The 18,863-nt window shown below is 31.3% G+C and overlaps 1 protein-coding gene across 1 annotated transcript in view; it reads right to left on the reverse strand.

Annotated features, from left to right (window-relative positions):
* Positions 1–18,863, reverse strand: part of TMEM117 (transmembrane protein 117) — a 146,629-nt gene that overhangs the window by 37,019 nt on the left and 90,747 nt on the right. The window contains exon 6 of the mRNA XM_051963710.1: positions 712–871. Within this exon, the coding sequence (XP_051819670.1) occupies positions 712–871 (160 nt within the window). The remainder of the gene's footprint in view (positions 1–711; positions 872–18,863) is intronic.

The following is an 18,863-nucleotide window of genomic DNA, read 5'->3' on the forward strand; positions in this document are numbered from 1 at the left end:
ATGTCCCCAGCTCCTATTTTATTTGCTGAATTCAAAACAGCATTCTTCAGGTCCTAAGTGTATTGCAGTTCATAATCGTTGTTGGTACATTGGTGATACTGGCTAGTAAAATGTATTTATATAATCTGGTACCAAGAAAGAAATACTGCTTACATGAAAATGGAATGATGTTCAGTGCATGCTGTTACTATAACTTTTATAATACTGAATATGTCTCACAAATTATTTTTTCTCTGTTGAGTTTACAATACCTTCATTTCTGTATCACTAGCAAATAGCTAGTCCTGGAAGAAAAAATCAAAACAAAACTAGTAGACATTCTTCTCATAAGAAAAAGTCAAGTAACTTCCATCTCAATCTCCTGCCCCATTCCAAGAAATATGGCCAGAAAAGTCCTCTGCTAATAAGTGATTGCAAGACTATAAAAACCTACTGTAATCTAAGAGAGTTGCTTAGAGAATTGAGAGATTAGATGACTGGCCCACATTTACACAACCAGTATATGTTAAAGGCATGATTCAAACCAGTAATTCCTGGTTTTGAGGTAGGATCTCTATCCATTATAACATACTGCCTCATTCTTCTTCCAATAGCTGTTTTTATGAAGCATTTAAGATATTTTATGAAATGTATGACTACGTCATTTGAAAAGAAAAAAATATATATGATTGCTTTAGTGAGTGGAGTGAAAGACCAGAGAGCCCAGTGTACCTGCATGACAATAAGAAGATCAAAGACTAGGATGAAGGAAGCCAAGAAGGCTCTAGAGACTTCATCACTGGGCAGAAATCCACGATTCAACTTGTCCCAGCTGATCCAATCAGTGGTGATGACAAGCACAACGACAGAGGTCAAAGTGAAAAGAACTGTCCTGTAAGAAACAAAACACTTCTTTAAGAACACTATAAAAAATTTTTATGAGAGATGTGACTTCTTAATAAACTCTTCATTGATCCTCTCTCCCAAAGCATGACAACCTTAACAGAAAACACAAAAATTATATGCAATAATTTCTTTTAAAAATAGAAATACTTAAAATATGTTTGTTATCCCATATCAAACTCTTTTTAGGAGATTTTGTCTTACAAGCATAAAAATATTAAAATCCTCTGCAACAAATTTTTATGCATAAATATTACTAATAAGAGTAGTTAAATTTCTAATATGAGCTTAAAAGAGTGCCAGGTTAAGATCTTCTATTGTATGTTACATATTTTTTAGAACAGATAGGTGGTACAGTAATTAAAGTTCTGGGTCGGAAGTCAGGAAAACTTATTTTCCAGTGTTCAAATCTGGCCTCAGACACTCTGAGCAAATCATTTAACCCTATTTTCCTCAAGTTTCATCATTTATAAAACAAGCTGGAAAAGGAAATGACAAATTACTCCAATATTTTTGTCAATAAACCTGAAATGGATCATGAGGAATTGGACACAACTGAAAAACAACTACACAATATTTTTCAGTTATATCAGTGATTGCATGCAGCACATGGAAGCATATAGAGGGCAAATTCACAAAGGAATCATCTGCTTTTATCTTCCACTCTTTGCAAAAGGCTGTATTAAACAAAAATCCCAACACTTTCAGTAAACTTACTTCGAATGAATTATTCTGGTTAGCCCCCACTCCCCATTCAATTATTACAACATTATTTCACCTGTAATAATCTATTCCTACTAAAAAATTACATTTTAAAATGTCAAAGATCTAGGATTTTATAGGCATATCATAAATACAGATCACAGAATCTGTCACAGAAGATGATTTGTATAACAAAATTATTAATTATAATAATAATGTTAAAATACTATATTATTCTCTTGCCACAAAAGTGATGACCTTCTTTCCATTTAGCTAAACTGATCCTTACATAATAGGGATCTCATTTCTAAGCCCATTGTGACCTTTCTAACATAGAGGAAATTTACATCGGGAATCAAAGGTTATCTTCATATCAACCAACAACTGTTTATTAATTTTCTAATGTGTTCAAGAAATGTGCTAGATAGTAAGAATAAAACAATTTCTACTTAAAAGGTTAGTTTATATTCAAATAAAGGCAACAACAAGTACATACATAAATCTATAAATCATAAATATAAACTGAATATATATCTATGTATATGTATGTCTGTGTATGTGTGTACACACACACATATGTAATCAGTGTGGGATGGTAACTAACAGTTGGGAAAATCAAAAAAGTCATCATGAAGAAGATGGTGCTCAAGTTACATATTAAAAGAAGAAAAAGTTCCTATGAAGTAGAAGTATATTACGAGATTGGGCATAAAGTGGCAAACAAAGAACAGAAACTGGTGATATAGTGGCAGCAGTGAGAAAAGAGAGAAAGCTAGTTTGGCTGGAATAAAGAGTAGGCAGGAGGCAAGGCAAAGTTAGGAACTATATGAACACAATTACAAAACACTTTCTGTACAAATAAAGTCAAATCTAATCGACTGGAAAAATATCAAATGCTTATGAGTAAGCCAAGCTAAAATAATAAAAATGACAACTACGTAAATTAACCTTCCTATTCAGTGCCACACTAATCAAACTCCCCAAAAATTATTTTACAGAGCTAGAAAAAAATAACATTTGGAAGAACAAAAGGTTAAGAATTTCAAGGGAATTAATGAAAAATGCAAATGAAAGTGGCCTAGCATACTAGACCTAAAACTATATTATAAAAAAGCATGATCATCAAAACTATTTTGTACTGGCTAAGAAATAGAGTAAATGATCAATGGAATAGTCAATGACTATAGTGGTCTAGTTTTTGACAAACCCAAACACCCCAGATTTTGAGATAAAGAATCAATATCTGACAAAAACTGCTGAGAAAATTGGAAATTAGTAAGATAGGAACTAGGCACTGACCTACATTTAACACCTTATACCAAAATAAGGTAGAAATGGATTAACAATTTAGACATAAAGAATGATATAAGAAAATTAGAAGAACAAAAGATAGTTGATCTTTTAGGTCCGTAGAGAATGAAGGTACTTATGGCAAAAGAAGAACTGGAGTACATTATTGAATACAAAATGGAAATTTTTGATCATTTTAAATTCAAAAGACAAGATTAGAAGGAAAGCAGAAAACTGGGGGAAAATGTTATATTCAAGAGTTCTAATAAGGCTTCATTTTAAAAATATATAGAGAACTGACTCAAATTTATAAGAATTCAAGCCATTCTCCAGTTGATAAATGGTCAAAGGATATGAACAGACAATTTTCAGATGAAATTAAAACCATTTTTAGTCATATGAAAAGGTGCTCTATATCACTACTGACCAGAAAATGCAAATTAAGACAACTTTGAGGTACCACTACACACCTCTCAGATTGCTAAGATGACAGGAAAAGATAATGATGAATGTTAAAGGAGATGTGGGAAAACTGGGATACTAATACATTGTTGGTGGAGTTGTGAACTGATTCAACAATTCTGGAGAGCAATTTGGAATTATGTCCAAAGGCTATCAAACTGTGAATACCCTGTGATCCAGCCGTGTGTCTCCTGGGTTTGTATCCCAAAGAGATCATAAAAGAGGGAAAGGGACCCACATGTACAAAAATGTTTGTGATAGCCCTTTTTGTAGTGGCAAGAAACTGGAAACAGAGTGGATTCTTATCAGTTGGAGAAGGGCTGAAGAAGTTATAGCATATGAATGTTATGCAATATTGTTTTTCTATAAGAAACAATCAGCAGGATGATTTTAAAGCGACCTGGAGAGACATGAACTGATGCTAAGTGAAGTGATCAGACCCAGGAGATCATTGTACATGACACCAGCAAGATTATACGATGATCAATTCTGATGGACATGGTTCTTTTCAACAATAAGCTGGTTCAGGCCAGTTCCAATGGTTTTGTGATGAAGAGAGCCATCTGCACCCAGATTAAGGATTGTGGGAATTGAGTGGGGATCACAACAGAGTAATTTCATTTTTGTTGTTGTTTACTTGCATTTTGTTTTCTTTCTCACTTTTTTCTTTTGATCCAATTTTTCTTGTGCAGCATGATAATTGTGGAAATATGTATGGAAGAATTGCTCATGTTTAACATATAATAGATTATTTGCCATCTAGGGGAGGAGGTAGGGAGAAGAGAAAGAAAAAATTTGGAACACAAGGTTTTGCAAGATTTGAAATTTACCCATGTTTTGAAAATAAAAAACTTTAATTTAAAGAGAGAGAGAGAGAGAGAGAGAGAGAGAGAGAGAGAGAGAGAGAGAGAGAGAAAGTAGGCAAAAACAAAGGGGTGTAATATCCAGTGAGACTGAAGATGTCGGCTGGAAATAGATTATATAAAGATGTAAAATCTAAACAGGGGAGTTTGTATTTTATACTATAGCATAAAAGAAAAATTTGGAAATAATTTCCATGTAAAGGAAATAACATAGCTAGATTCTTTTTTTTAATAATTTTTTTTTTTGATGTACTCTGTTTCTCACTTCACCATAGTACCTCATGTGTCTCCTCCCAGAGTCATTCACTGACTAAGAGGGTTATTGTTTGGAGGTCTTGGAGAGAAAAAAATCAGCATAACTGATTGATACATTCAGAAAGAAGGAAAATATGTACAATGTGTTAACTGAGGACCTCCCAGTTCCACAAGGGGGTGCAATTCTCTGAGTTGTGATTTGCACTCCTTTTACTATTAAAGACCTGGAGCATTCTTTCCTGTGATAGTAAAGACTCACTAGTTTAGCTCTTTTTGCTCATATTTTTTGACTATTCATCTATTGTGGAATTGTATTACATATTATGTATATGTGTGTATAGATAGATAGATAGATAGATAGATAGATAGATAGATATAAATCTTCACTAAGAACATATTGTAGTATGTGGTGTAAATTATTGGTCTAAGCCTAATTTCTGCCAGTTTTCCCAGCCCTTCTGAATCTCTATTGTCTAGCCTGCTTCATTGACCTATCTTTAACAAGACTGGCCATGAGCACTAAATATTCCTAAAGCCATTTAGATTATTCTTTAATTCTTTAAGGAGTGCTTTGTAATTGAATCTACAAAAGACTTTCTATGCTTCGAAAGGTTGATCTCCAGATACTGCATTATATGCTATTTGGAATGGGATTTTTCTATTCATTGCTTCTTGTCTTTTATGATTATTATATAATGTATCAATTAGTAAATCTTTATTATGTGTATTCCGTATCAGGCATTGTGTTAAATGATGAACAGAAATGGTAGTGATTTTTGAGATTTCATTTTGTGGCATACAACTTTGCTAAAGCTGTTGTTTTGGTATCAATGATAATTTTCTAAGCTTTTCCAAGTAAACCATCAGCAAACAGGGATAGTTTTATCTCCTTTTTAACCTCTCTTTATTAATTTAATTATTTTCTTTCACTTTATTGATATTGCTAGCATTTTAATATGAATAGTGAGAAACATGGACATCCTAGTTTACTCCTTTATTTATTGTAAAGGATTTTAAAGTATCCCTAATGCATATAATGGCTACTTTTGGTTTTAAATAGATAAATGTTTTCTGATAAGAAAAGCAGGTCCTCTAGACCCATAGGTATATGAATTAAAGAAAATGTCTAGTCCACCCTATTGATGCTTATGTGGGTCATTATTTTCTTAATTAATTAATTCTTAATTAATTGTTGTTGTTGAGCCTTCATTAGGATGAAGATAACAAATGACATCACAGGATGATGTCTTGACTTGGATTTAAGAAAAGCAGCATGACACAAAATCATTAACTTCACTCTCTCTTCCAGAGTCATCCAAGTTTAATGGCAAGACAACAGTCAAGATGACTGTGGATGCAGTGGATAACTTTGGTATCTTTGATGTCTGACCAAGCTGTAAGTTCTCCATGGTACCAGCATGAGCCACCTTTATGGCCATTGGAACAAACTGTTCCCATTTACCCATTCCTTTGGAGTAAGTTTTCAAATGTAAGGGGTAAAAATTCCCTCACCTACCAACAGGTTCAAGGCTAGTCAATTACTTCAACCTGGTTTAACTCTTCTATTGAGACAATTTTATCAGGGTATGGGTTCTTGGAGACAAGTGAGAGGTGAGAGGTATGTAATCCTCAAAGGTAAATGATCATCCCTGAGCAGGGCTAGAGAATCCTCAAATCCTAAATCAGGGAGACTAATTAAGAGAGGCTAGTGATATGATCCAGACCATGTGCTGAGTATTTGAGCTAAGATGGTAACTTTTGAAATAGAAAGGGTAAGATGTAAGACATCTTATGAAAGTAAAAAAAAAGCAATATTTGGCGGCTGATAGCAAATATAGGGGGAGAAAGAGTAAAAAGTTAAGGAAAATGTTGAGAGCCTGGGAGACCAGATGGACAATGTTGCCTTTGGCAGAAATAGAGAAATTTGAAAGAGTTGAGAGAGAAGGGGAAATACATGTATTTCAGTGGAAAATTTAACTATGGTCCTAGTCTTTTTTAATATTAAAACCTCTGAAGCCAACCCATAAAGTTCCTATGTGAATTTTAAAGTTTAGTTTCTCAGATTATAGATGTTTTTGAAACAATATGTAGTTTTTCCAGTGCCATGGGGTAAATTTTCTTCTCCCAGCAAACATAAACTTCCAATTCAATTTGATTGGACAAACATTTATTAAGTATTTAATGTCTTAAAAAAAATACCAACTTAAGTGAGATACAAAGTTTACACGTTTTCCAATCCCCAATAAGAAAGTAAATTGGTAGTATTCCCTAATCCCCAATCAATCAAAACCCCAGAAAAAAAATATATGTCAGATAAAGAATGATCAAGAACAGAATAAACTTCACAAGACAGAAACAGACTAAGATCTCAGGAAAACAAGAAGAAATAAAACTTCTAAGTAAATACAGAGGACTAAAATAAACATCGTAATAGGAAGTAAAATCAACCATTGTTTCATTTAAAAAAAAGAACATTGCATTCTTCCTCAAATAATAGAATAATAACAAGAAGCTACAAAAATGGTTGAAAAGAGAAATAAAGCCAGAAATAAGAGGTTAAGTCGAACTGACCAGCAGTTCTACTTAAACAGCAGACTGAAAATACAAATACATCATAAAGAATTTTTCCAAGGAAGGCAGAGAAAGAAAAGATGACAGATTTGTAACATAAAAATTCTGAAGTATACAAAAGTTGGGCAGAAAAGAACTAAAAACAAAAAACTTTAAAAGAACACATAAATTCAACGTAAGTCAAAATGATTAACTTTGATGACAAGCTGCTCAGACATAATTTAAGGATCATAATTCTCTCAGAAGAAAATGAAAATTATAGAAAATGTGAAGATGAAACTGCAAGGATATAATACAAAAGAATTACCCAGAATGTGGGAATAGAGAAAATAAAGCACTGATGGATTGAACACACAGATCACCACCACAAAAAAAGGTCAAACTTAAAAACAAACAATAAATGTTGCAAGATAACAAGAAAAAGAGATTCAAAAATGAAGAAATAAAAAGTCAAATAACCCAGCATAATCCTGTAATCATGAGAAATAGGAGAAAGTAAAGGAACTCATGATAGACCATACTTTGTGCATCAAGCATGGCCACAAATAACAACACTGGGATGAAATTAGCATTGAAGCTTCCCTTGAGAAACAACACTCTTCCAATTATGTTTAATTCTTTATTTTTTTACATTTTATTAATATCATTTGTTTTTAGATCACCTTCATTTCCAAATACATCTCTCCCCCATTCCTAATTAGCAAGCCATTACTCAAAAAAAAAAAAAAGTATTAAAAAATGTGTCTAACAGCACTTTCAATATTTGATGCTGACTGTCTAGCACCTATTAAATGTTTGATTGAAGGGAAAGATAAGAATTTCCACAAATATCTAGAACCAAGCAGTCATCACAACTATCCATGAAAGAAATTATTTAATTTGTTCCATAACAACTATGTTTATTTACTTTCTTGTACTTTTTGAATCATCTGTTTACTATTTACTTGATGTGATTTAATTTTTCAGAAATAATTCAAATGCCATAAATTTGTTGAAGGCCTCCTTTGTTTTTAAATTTGCAGATTATTTTATTTTGTGTTGCATCATAGGCACACACAAAATATGGCCCAGACATGTCTATATGCACCAAGTATAATCATTATCTTTTGTGCCAGGCATACTTAGGTCATGTTTTATGCACACTCATGCTGAAATACAATAAAACATATCCTACAAAGCAGCTTCTTAGTGAAAATCTTTGAGTTTTACATTTGTATTAATATAACTAAGATTTATAAAGAGAATCATTCATAAAATTTAATAGAAATGAAAATAATTTCACAGCATAAGCAAAATATATAGACCTATATGGCTATATTCTAGATAATGAGTAGGTTAAAAATTTAACCATAGCAACATCAATTGAAAACAAAGAATCATAATTAATAGATGAAATACCAAAATCTCAAGGATTCAGATAAAACAATTTGCAAAGAAAAAATATATACATATATATGTGAAAACAAAAGTGCAAAAAGAAGCAACAAATAAAAAAGAAAAAAATCTTGAAAAATAGGGAATAGATAAGTTGATAACCACGAATTGAGTAAATAAAACCAATAGCTAGTTCATTGAAAAGATTAACAAAACTGATAAATCTTTAAGCAAATATTAAAAATAAGAGAGTTAGGAAGTGACATTAACAAAATAAAACAAAGTGAAGTCATAATAAATTCAGAAGAATAAAAGGAAGAGACTCAAATCCAATGTAAATTGAGAACTCAAAAGAAATAAATTATATACAAAAAAATAAAATATTCACACTAGCAGGATACCAAACAGAAATCTTAAACTGATCTCAGAAAAGTAATTACCAAAAAAGGGGGTGAGATGGGGGGAGTCGGTACAGATGGCTATAGAGAAGAATTCTATCAGGTTTTAAACATATCTATACCTATACTCAGAGTTGGATTGACAAATGTCTTAAGAACCAGCTTTCTAAAAAAGAAAGGAAAAAAGTACACATAACACATCTTTAAGTTTAATCTGCATTAACGTTTTCCCCATCACTCTCTTAAGTTTAAACAATCAACAAAAAAGTAAATTAATTACTGATTTAAAGCACTGCTCAATTTCCAAAGTTTAAATGCTCACACTTAAAATTTTAATAATCAGCTCTCACAAAATGCTTCTAGCTAACTCTGGCTAGCTTCCTTCCTGTTCTAAAGAAATCATTCTCAAAAATTAAGAGAAAGAAAATATTCTATTGAATTCCTTTTATGAGATAAATATAACCCTAACATCTAAGCCAGGAAAGAATACAGGGGGGAAAAAAGAAAATTATAACTAATAAGGAATATTGAATCAGAAATGTCTATGTTAAACTTCTTTATAGATTGCAACAGTTTATGCAAAAAATAATTTATCAGGATCAAGGCAGATTAATAACAAAGATACAAGGAGGATTCAACATTAGGAAAGCAAATAACATCATTAATGACATCAACAATTAAAACATCCAAAAATCATGATTATATTAATAGATATAGGAAACACCTTCAAAAAACTGCAATATAGAAATCCTATGAAGTAAAAAAGATCTTTTTACACGATAAAAGTACATATATAAAATAGAAACAATTATTCAGTCATTCCAATTGTGTCCAACTCTTCACAACCCCATTTAAGTTTTCTAGGTGAAGATACTGGAGTGTTTCTCATTTCCTTCTCCAGTTCATTTTATAAATAAGGAAAATGAGGCAAACAGGATTGACATGCCCAAGGTCACACAGTTAATAAGTATAGGAAGCAGGATTTGAACTGAGGAAGATAAGTCTTCCTGACTTCAGGCCTCTCACTCTACCAATTGTGCCACCTAGCTACTTAAAGCAAACACTAAATTATAATCTTCTTAATAGATACAAAAGTAAAGCAAAGATAACCAGTTTAATTCTCTTATTTGATGTAGTTCCATAAATGCTAGCCATAACAATAAGACAAAAGAAAGTAAACTAAAGGCATAAAGATAGGTAAAAATAAGACAAAACTATTCTTATTTGCTAAACATTATAAGTGACTTAAAATATCCTAGGGAATCATCAGAGAAACCAATTTAAACAATGAATAGCTTTAACTCAAATTCAAATAGAGAGGGGAAATCAGAATTGAGGTGTAAGTTGAATTGATAGATTGAGTTTTTTTTTCCTAAAATGACTAATGAGGGGATTTTTTTTCTTGATAAAACATATTAGTAACAAGTTTTGTTTTCTTGCTCTTTTGATGGGGAAGGAGGAAAGTTAGGAAAAGAAAGGATTTATAACTTTAAAAAATCCCACAAATATCAACATTTCCATATAACAATGACAGAATACAGGAGGTAATAATGGATAAGAAGAATAGTACAATCAAAATAATCACAAAACATAAGGCAAAGTATTTTACAAATATTTCATTAAATCCTCACAAAAACTTTGTAAAATAGGAGTTATTTTACATATGAAGAAATTGAGGCTGAGAGATTAAGTAGCTTTCCATGAACCATATATGTGTCAAAGGCAATATTGAACTCAAGTCTTCCTACACATCTGCTGTTGTACCTAAAATGATACTTACCTTTCAAAATATATAATGGGGGGAAGAAGAAGAATTGAAAGACTAGTACTTCCTGATTTCAAATAACATTATAAAACTGCAAATATTAAAAAACATAATAAAAATAAAAAGATCACTAGAACAGAGGAGAAACAAATAAACAAACAAAAACTCAATGGCTCAATTCAATGTCTCTTCCAAAATTTAACTAAGCAGGTAGGAAATTTCTATCTGATAAAGATTTTCTGGGAATATTGGAAAGCAGTTTAGCAGAATTTAGTCTTAAACAAACATCTTATACTATATTTCACAATAAATTAAAAATAGACCTGTTGTTATTATTTGTAACATAAAAAATTAAGGGAAGCAATTCAGGTCCCTTTCACAGATAGGGGTTGAAAAAGAATTTTTAACTCCTCAGGAGATAGAGGAAAACTACAAGATATAAAACAATCATTTTAATTTCATGAAACTGAGTAGTATAAAATAACTAACATGTCTCAAATAAAAAGAAAAATGATCAATTAGGGCAAAATTGGGGGGATTTTTTTATATCAAGTCTATGCAAGAATCTGATACCTAAAATCTATAGACAACTAATCCAAGTTATATGTGAGACCAAAAGATATTCCTGAATAGCTAAGTGGTCAAAGAATATAAACAAATATTTCAAAAGAAGCTGCAAATTATTAAGAACCAAATGAAAATACTTCAAACCACTAATAATAATAATAAGAGAAATGCAAATGAAAATAACTCTTGATTTTTTACCTCACCTAGCAAATTGGCAAAGATTATAAAAGACAGTGTAACCTTTATAAACTTTGAAATTCTCTTTTTACACATAATATTCCTCATCTGAATCAGTCAGAAAAAAATGAGCGTAAGTTGTCCCATTGGAAATCTTTTGTCGGTCTCCAATTTTTAATTCAACAGCCAATATAAAAAGTATCATTTCATCACAATACAAGTACACTAGAAACAGTCAGAATACCTTCTTATGTTTTGAATCATGAAACAAGGCCCTTCTTTTATTTGTCATCATTTATTACTAGAAGCAGGATGTTCAGTGTCCTTGTGTTGGTCTGGAGGCAACAGAACTTATTGTTCTGTTCTGGGGAATATTATTTCCTTTGGCCTGTCCCCCTATTGCAACAAGTCAGTTAATGTGGAGAAATAGGCACATTAACACATTATTGGTTAAGCAGTGAATCAGTAGAATCATCATGAAAAACTCTTTGTAATTATGCAAATAAAATCACTAACAAACATGTCCATACTCTTTGATTCATAGAGTTCACTACTAAACCCAAAAGATATTATCTACAAAAAGAAATGTTCCAAATTCACCAAAATACTTATAACAGCACTTTTTGTAGTAGCACAGTAGATACTTATCAATTTGGGGACAGCAAAATAAATGTTGGTACATAATTTTTGTACACAGAATATTATTGTACATAGAATACTATTGTAAGAAACAATGGTGGAAGATGGTGGAGTAGGTAAAAAAAATTCTAGGCTCTCCAAATTTCCTCCACAAACAAAACAGAATGCTACCTCAAAATATAGAATGACAGAAATAAAAAGTGGGGTAAAACAGTTGCCTTCCTAAGACAACTTGAGAGAAACAACTTCAGAAAAAATTCAATCTCTAGGGATAGAGATTTGACCTCAGGGAAGTGCAAAAACTTCCAGACAAACTTTGCTGAATCAACACATAACAAGCTCTGGGGTAGTTGGATCTTAAGGCAGCATCAGCCTCAAAAATTCTCATTTTCAAGATCATCAGACCATTAATAGAGTAAAATTGAAGGACCCTCCAATTAGGAGGTTAGGTCCAGTTGTTCAGACCACACAAAATGCAAGGTTGTGTCTGTGAATGAGAAGAAATCAGCTCATGCCAGATGAGTGCCATAGCAGAGGAGTGGGGACACCACTTGCAGAACAGTCACTATTTTCAGCTCTAGAGCAGAACCCCAAACTAAAGTTTGTACTACAGCAGGAACTGTCAGAAACAAGAACATCTGTAGGACAACATAGCTGGAATCCCTAACCATGGCTGAGAAATAGAAATATCTGAGGTTAGGCCCCTAAACAGAATTCATAAAATAATAGTAAGAAGGACTCAAGGCCTGGGACATCATCATTCATCACACCTCAGGACTAGAACCTGATGACAATAATAAGCTGCTAAAAAAATGATAAAAATAAAAACGAGTTTGGGCTTATACCCCAAAGAAATACTAAAGAAGGGAAAGGGACCTGTATGTGCCAAAATGTTTGTAGCAGCCCTATTTGTAGTGGCTAGAAACTGGAAAATGAATGGATGCCCATCAATTGGAGAATGGCTGGGTAAATTGTGGTATATGAATGTAATGGAATATTATTGTTCTGTAAGAAATGACCAGCAGGATGAATACAGAGAGGACTGGCGAGACTTACATGAACTGATGCTAAGTGAAATGAGCAGAACCAGGAGATCATTATACACTTCGACAACGATATTGTATGAGGACATATTTTGATGGAAGTGGATTTCTTTGACAAAGAGACCTAACTAAGTTTCAATTGATAAATAACGGACAAAAGCAGCTACACCCAAAGAAAGAACACTGGGAAACGAATGTGAACTATCTGCATTTTTGTTTTTCTTCCCGGGTTATTTATACCTTCTGAATCCAATTCTCCCTATGCAACAAGAGAACTGTTCGGTTCTGCAAACATATATTGTATCTAGGATATACTGCAACATATCCAACATATAAAGGACTGCTAGGGGAGGGGGTGGAGGGAGGGGAAAAAATCGGAAAAGAAAAGAGTGCAAGGGATAATGTTGTCAATATAAAGTAATCATTAAATAAAATAAATAAAATAAAATAAAATAAAATTTTAAATAAATAAATAAATAAATAAAAACGAGTAAGCAAAGGTGAAAGGACCCAATCAAAGAAAGCTACTATGTAGACAAAGCAGACTTTAGTTTATATTTGGAGAAAGGTGGTAAAACAAAGACACTCCTACATCAAAGAGAACCAGCAAAGGGTCACAAGCCCCCAAAAAAGGACTTCAAAAAATAGATGAGATTGAGGAAAAATTGGAGGAGATAGAAGAATAAGAGGAATCCAAGAAAATTATGAAAAGAAATTCAACCAATTGGGAAAAGAGATCCGACAACTTAAGGAAGAAAATTATTCCTTGAAAACTAGAATTGACAAAGGGAAATTCATGATGTTACAAGATACCAAGAAATTAAAAAATATATCAAAAGAATAAAAAAAGAAGAGAATGTGAAGCATCTTAATAGAAAAACAATTGATCTGGAGAACAGATCAAGGAGAGAAAATATAAAAACTTTTTAATCTGAAAGCTCTGATTTAAAAAAAAAAAAGAATCTTCATATGTTAGTATAACATTATTAAGGAAAAATTGCCTTGAAGTTCTAGAATGAGATAGTAAAATAGAAATAGAAAAAAACCCACTGATCACTACCTGAAAGAGATACCAGCATGGACACTTACAAGAATACCAAAGCTAAATTTCAAAATTCCCATGTTAGAGAATATTACAAGCAACGAGAAAAAATTCAAACATTGTATTGCTTACAATCAGGATTACACAAGATTCTACATTAAACGACCAAAGGTTCAGGAATATTATACTTTGAAAAGCAAAACATCTGGGGTTGGTTACAATCAAAAATAACTTACTCAGGAAAGTTGAGTATAATCCTGAATGGGAAAAAAAAAAAAGGATATTTAATGAACTGAAAAACTTTCAGATATTTGTGACAAAAATCACTCAAGAGGAAAAGTTGACATAGATATAGGGGAAAAATGAAGATAAACATTAATGTAAATATAATGGACTCAATAAGCCCAAACTCTTTACTTATATGTGGGAAAAGGCTTGGGTTGAGCCAAAAATGCTGAATTGTTTCTAAAAAATTAAACTGGGTAGAGAGGAATGAAAGTTATCTCATACAAATGAGGCATGAAAGGAAGAACAGATACAGAAGAAGTAAATGGGGTGGACTGATAGTTCTAGGACTTAATTTTCATCATAATTGGGTTAAAGAGGGAACAATGCATACATCTGGGAGAGTATAAGCATCTTCTACATTTATAAAGAAAAGGGCAAGGGGATAGGATAATAAAGTATGTTTAAAAGAGTGTGAGTATTAAGAATCAAGAGAGTAGGAGGAGAGGATAAGAAAGATATTTTTAGAATGGTTGGTAGATTAATAACTAGGAGGGCAAGAGAGTAGTTAGAAGTAAATTAGATGCATGAGAAAGGATATAGTAAATAGGGTAAGAAGTATAGAAAGTAAGAAAAAATAGGGTGAAGGGAAGTACACAGCTAGTAGTTAAAATTTTGAATGCTAATGGGATTAATTTATCCAGAAAATGAAAATGGAACACAAAATTGGTTAAAAATCAGAATTTCACAATATGTTATTTACAAGAAAAACTACTTAACATGAGATATACACTGAGATAAAAGTTTAAAGTAGATTTTATAATGCTTTAGCTGATGTTAAAAAAAAAAAAAAAGGAAGGTTGCAATCATGATCTCAAAAAACATTAAAGCTAAAATATATTTTAAAAAAGGAACAAGGAAACTAATTTATGTGTCACCACCATCCAATATTATTTTAAATTGAATGAATCTGAATAGGAAAGAAGTAATAAAATCTCTTTTTGCAAGTAATATGATGATATATTTGGGAAATTCTAAAGATTCAACTAAAAATTTAGTTGAAAGAATTATTTTAGCAAAGTAGTAGTATGTAAAGTAAATCCACATTTTCCTATAACACCAACAAAACAGTGTAAGATATAACTTTACACATGACTTTTTAATGATGTTGATGGGATGGGGAAGAAGGGAGAGAATCTGGAACTCAGAAGTTTTAAAAAACAAATGTAAAAAATTATTTTACATGTAACTGAGAAAAATAAAAATATCAAATCAAAAAAAAAAAAAAAAACCAGTACAAGAAGGAATAGTAAGATTTAAAATAACAGTGTACAATATATCTCAGAGTATATCTGCTAAAACACACCCAGGAAATGGGTATGTTATTAACATAAATTATTAAACATAAATATTAAACAATCTATACAATTAAAGTCAGATTTAAACAATTAGAGGAATTTTAATTATTCACTGGTGAAAAAATACAATACAATAAAAAAGATGATTTTAATCTATTTATTCAATGCCATTCCAATCAAATTATCAAAAAAATTATTTTACAGAGTTAGAAAAAAGTAATAGCCAAATTATTAATAGCCAAATTAATTTAAAAGAAATCTATTTATTCAATGTCATCCCAATTAAATTATTAAAAATTATTTTACTGAGTTAGAAAAAAATAATAACCAAATTCATTGAAAAGAACAAAAGGTCATGAACTTTAAGGAAACAATATAAAGAAGAAGGTTCTTAAATTTATAATAATAAGGCAGTAATTATCAAAACTATCTAGTACTAGGTAAGAAAAAGATATGTCAGAGGAACATAGTAGATATACAACACATAGTAGTAAATGATTATAAGTAATCTTATATTTGATAAATATAAAAATTTAACTCTGGGGATAAAAATTTATTATTTGGTTTTTTAAATTGCTGAGAAAGCTAGAAAGCAGTTTAACATTGGCATAAACCAATATCTAAACCATTTACAAAAATAATGTCAAAATGATCTAGATATAAAGGGAGAAGTCTCTCAGATAAAGGCCTTTTTTTTCAAATATGTGGAGAACTTTGTCAAATTTAGGGGCATATGAGTCATACATTAATTAATAAATGGTGAAAATATATATATATGGATAGAAACAGAAAAAAAAAAAACAACGAATATGAAGAAGACAAAGAAACATGAAAAGAGTTACATGAAAAGTGAAGTTTTGGCAAGGAAATGATATAAACAATGACTAAGCAAAATAAATAGTTAAATGTTAAACTATAAAAAAAAAGAAACTTTAAATAGAAAACAAAACAAAAATAATCAGAAACACAATTAAGACACTTTTGAAAGTTACATGTTGATTTAGCCATATAGAGTGATACTATAAGCAAATTAAGAGAACAAAGGATAGTCTAAGTCTCAGATGTGGAGAAGAAAGGAATTTATGACCAAAGAAGAACTACAGATTGTTATAAAATGCAAAATATGGATAATTTTGATTCCATTAAATTAAAAAGATTTTGTACAAACAAAACCAATGCAGACAAGATTTGGAGGGAAGCAAAAAACTGGGGGGAAATCTTTATATACAAGGGATCTGATAAAGGCCTCATTTCTGAAATAGAGAATTGATTCAAATTTATATGAATAAAAACCATTCTTCAACTGATAAATGGTCAAAATATAGGAGCAATTTTCAGGCACAGAAATTAAAACCATTTCTAGTCATATGAAAAAACACTCTAAATCACTATTGATCAGAGAGATGTAAATTAAGACAACTCTGAGGTACCACTACACATTTCTCAGATTGGCTAAAATGATAGGAAAAATGATAAATGTTGGAGGGGTTGTGGGAAAACTGGGACACTAATACATTGTTGGTGGAGTTGTAAACTGTTTCAACCATTCAGGAAAACAATTTGGAAGTATATCCAAAAAACTATCAAATTGTGCATACCCTTTGACCCAGAAGGGTCTCTACTGGATCTGTAAACCAAAGAGATCATAAAAAAGGAGGAAAGAACCCACATGCACAAAAATATGTGTAGCAGTCTTTTTTTTTTAATATTGGCAAAGTACTGGAAACTGAGTGGATGCCCATCAGTTTGGGAATGGCTGAATAAGTTATGGTATATGAATGTTATGGAATATTATTATTCTATGAGAAATAATCAATAGAATGATTTCAGAAAGGTCTGAAGAGACTAACATGAATGGTTAAGTGAAGTGAATAGAACCAAGAGAATACTGTATACAGCAACAAGATTATGCGATGATGAATTCTAATAGTCATGGCTCTTTTCAACAATGAAGTGATTCAGGCCAATTCCAATAGACTTGTATTGGAGAGAGCCATCTGCATCCAGAAAGAGGATTGTCAGAAATGAATATGGATCACAATGAAGTATTTTTACCTTTTTTGTTGCTGTTTGCTTGATTTTTGTTTTCTTTCTCATTTTTTTTCTTTTTTGATCTGAATTGTTTTGTGTAGCATGATAAATATGAAAATATGTAAGGAATAATTGCACATGTTTAATATATATTGAATTACTTGCTATCTAAGGGAAGGGAGAACGGAAGGGAGAGAAAAATTTGTAACACAAAATTTTGCAAGGGTGAATGCTGAAAATTATCTTTGAATATATTTTTTAAATTAAACAAAGAAAGTTGCATGTTGAATTTTTATACACTTAAAAGAAAAAACAAGTGGTATATAATACAATAGAGAATAGCAGTTTCATGTACTTTTTTTCTTTTGTTGTTAATCTATTTTATATAGAGAAATGCTTGTTTTTATCTGGAGTTTGTTAAGTTCAGAATTTAATTTTTTAAAGAGCAAGTAATAAAATCAGTTTTCTCATATTTTTGTTTTAATATATGTGGCCAAGTGAAAAAGAAAGAAAAATGTAAAGGGATTATAAGGATAAAAATGTCAGGTGAATTAAAAGACTTGAGAGATGCAAAGATGGTAGAATTGAATAATTACAATGATGATCTAAATCCCCTGATTTGTAATACATAAATCAATATCTATAGTAGATGAGAATAGTAGAGTGAATGATTGTATAAATGAGGAGAGAAAATTGAGAAGCTAAGGTGAGCAGGTGATGCATCCTTGAAGTGATAATAATTCTTAATGAGAGGTTGTAGAAGAATTAGATGGAGGCAAAGATTACGAGCAATGGACTAAAATAGTAAGAAAGGTAAGTTATAAGAGAAGGGTTACAATGAACAACTTTTCTATGGAGAAAAAGGTATATGCCTATTGTGGGAAATAGATATTAAAGTGTGATCACTTTGGGAGGAATTGTGTATTGGAAGGCTTGGAAGGTTTCCTTATATGAAAAATCTTTTGCTTCCATATACAATATCATCCTCCAAGAGAAGGATATACTCATTCTAAGGGGCAGCTGACACCCAGTGATGTTAATACTGGGGAAATAGAATTGGTGATGTGATGGCATGACCTTTGGTATCATAGGTCTGGCTTCACAAATTTTAATAATTCAATAATTGTTACATTCACTAATTTTACAATTAGTTGATTTCTATCATTTAGTTCTGCTTCTTTTGGGCACTATATCTTTCATAAGTTGATATTTCTAAGAG

Source organism: Antechinus flavipes, chromosome 5 (assembly GCF_016432865.1).
Source record: "Antechinus flavipes isolate AdamAnt ecotype Samford, QLD, Australia chromosome 5, AdamAnt_v2, whole genome shotgun sequence".
In the NCBI taxonomy this organism is placed as follows: Eukaryota; Metazoa; Chordata; class Mammalia; order Dasyuromorphia; family Dasyuridae; genus Antechinus; species Antechinus flavipes.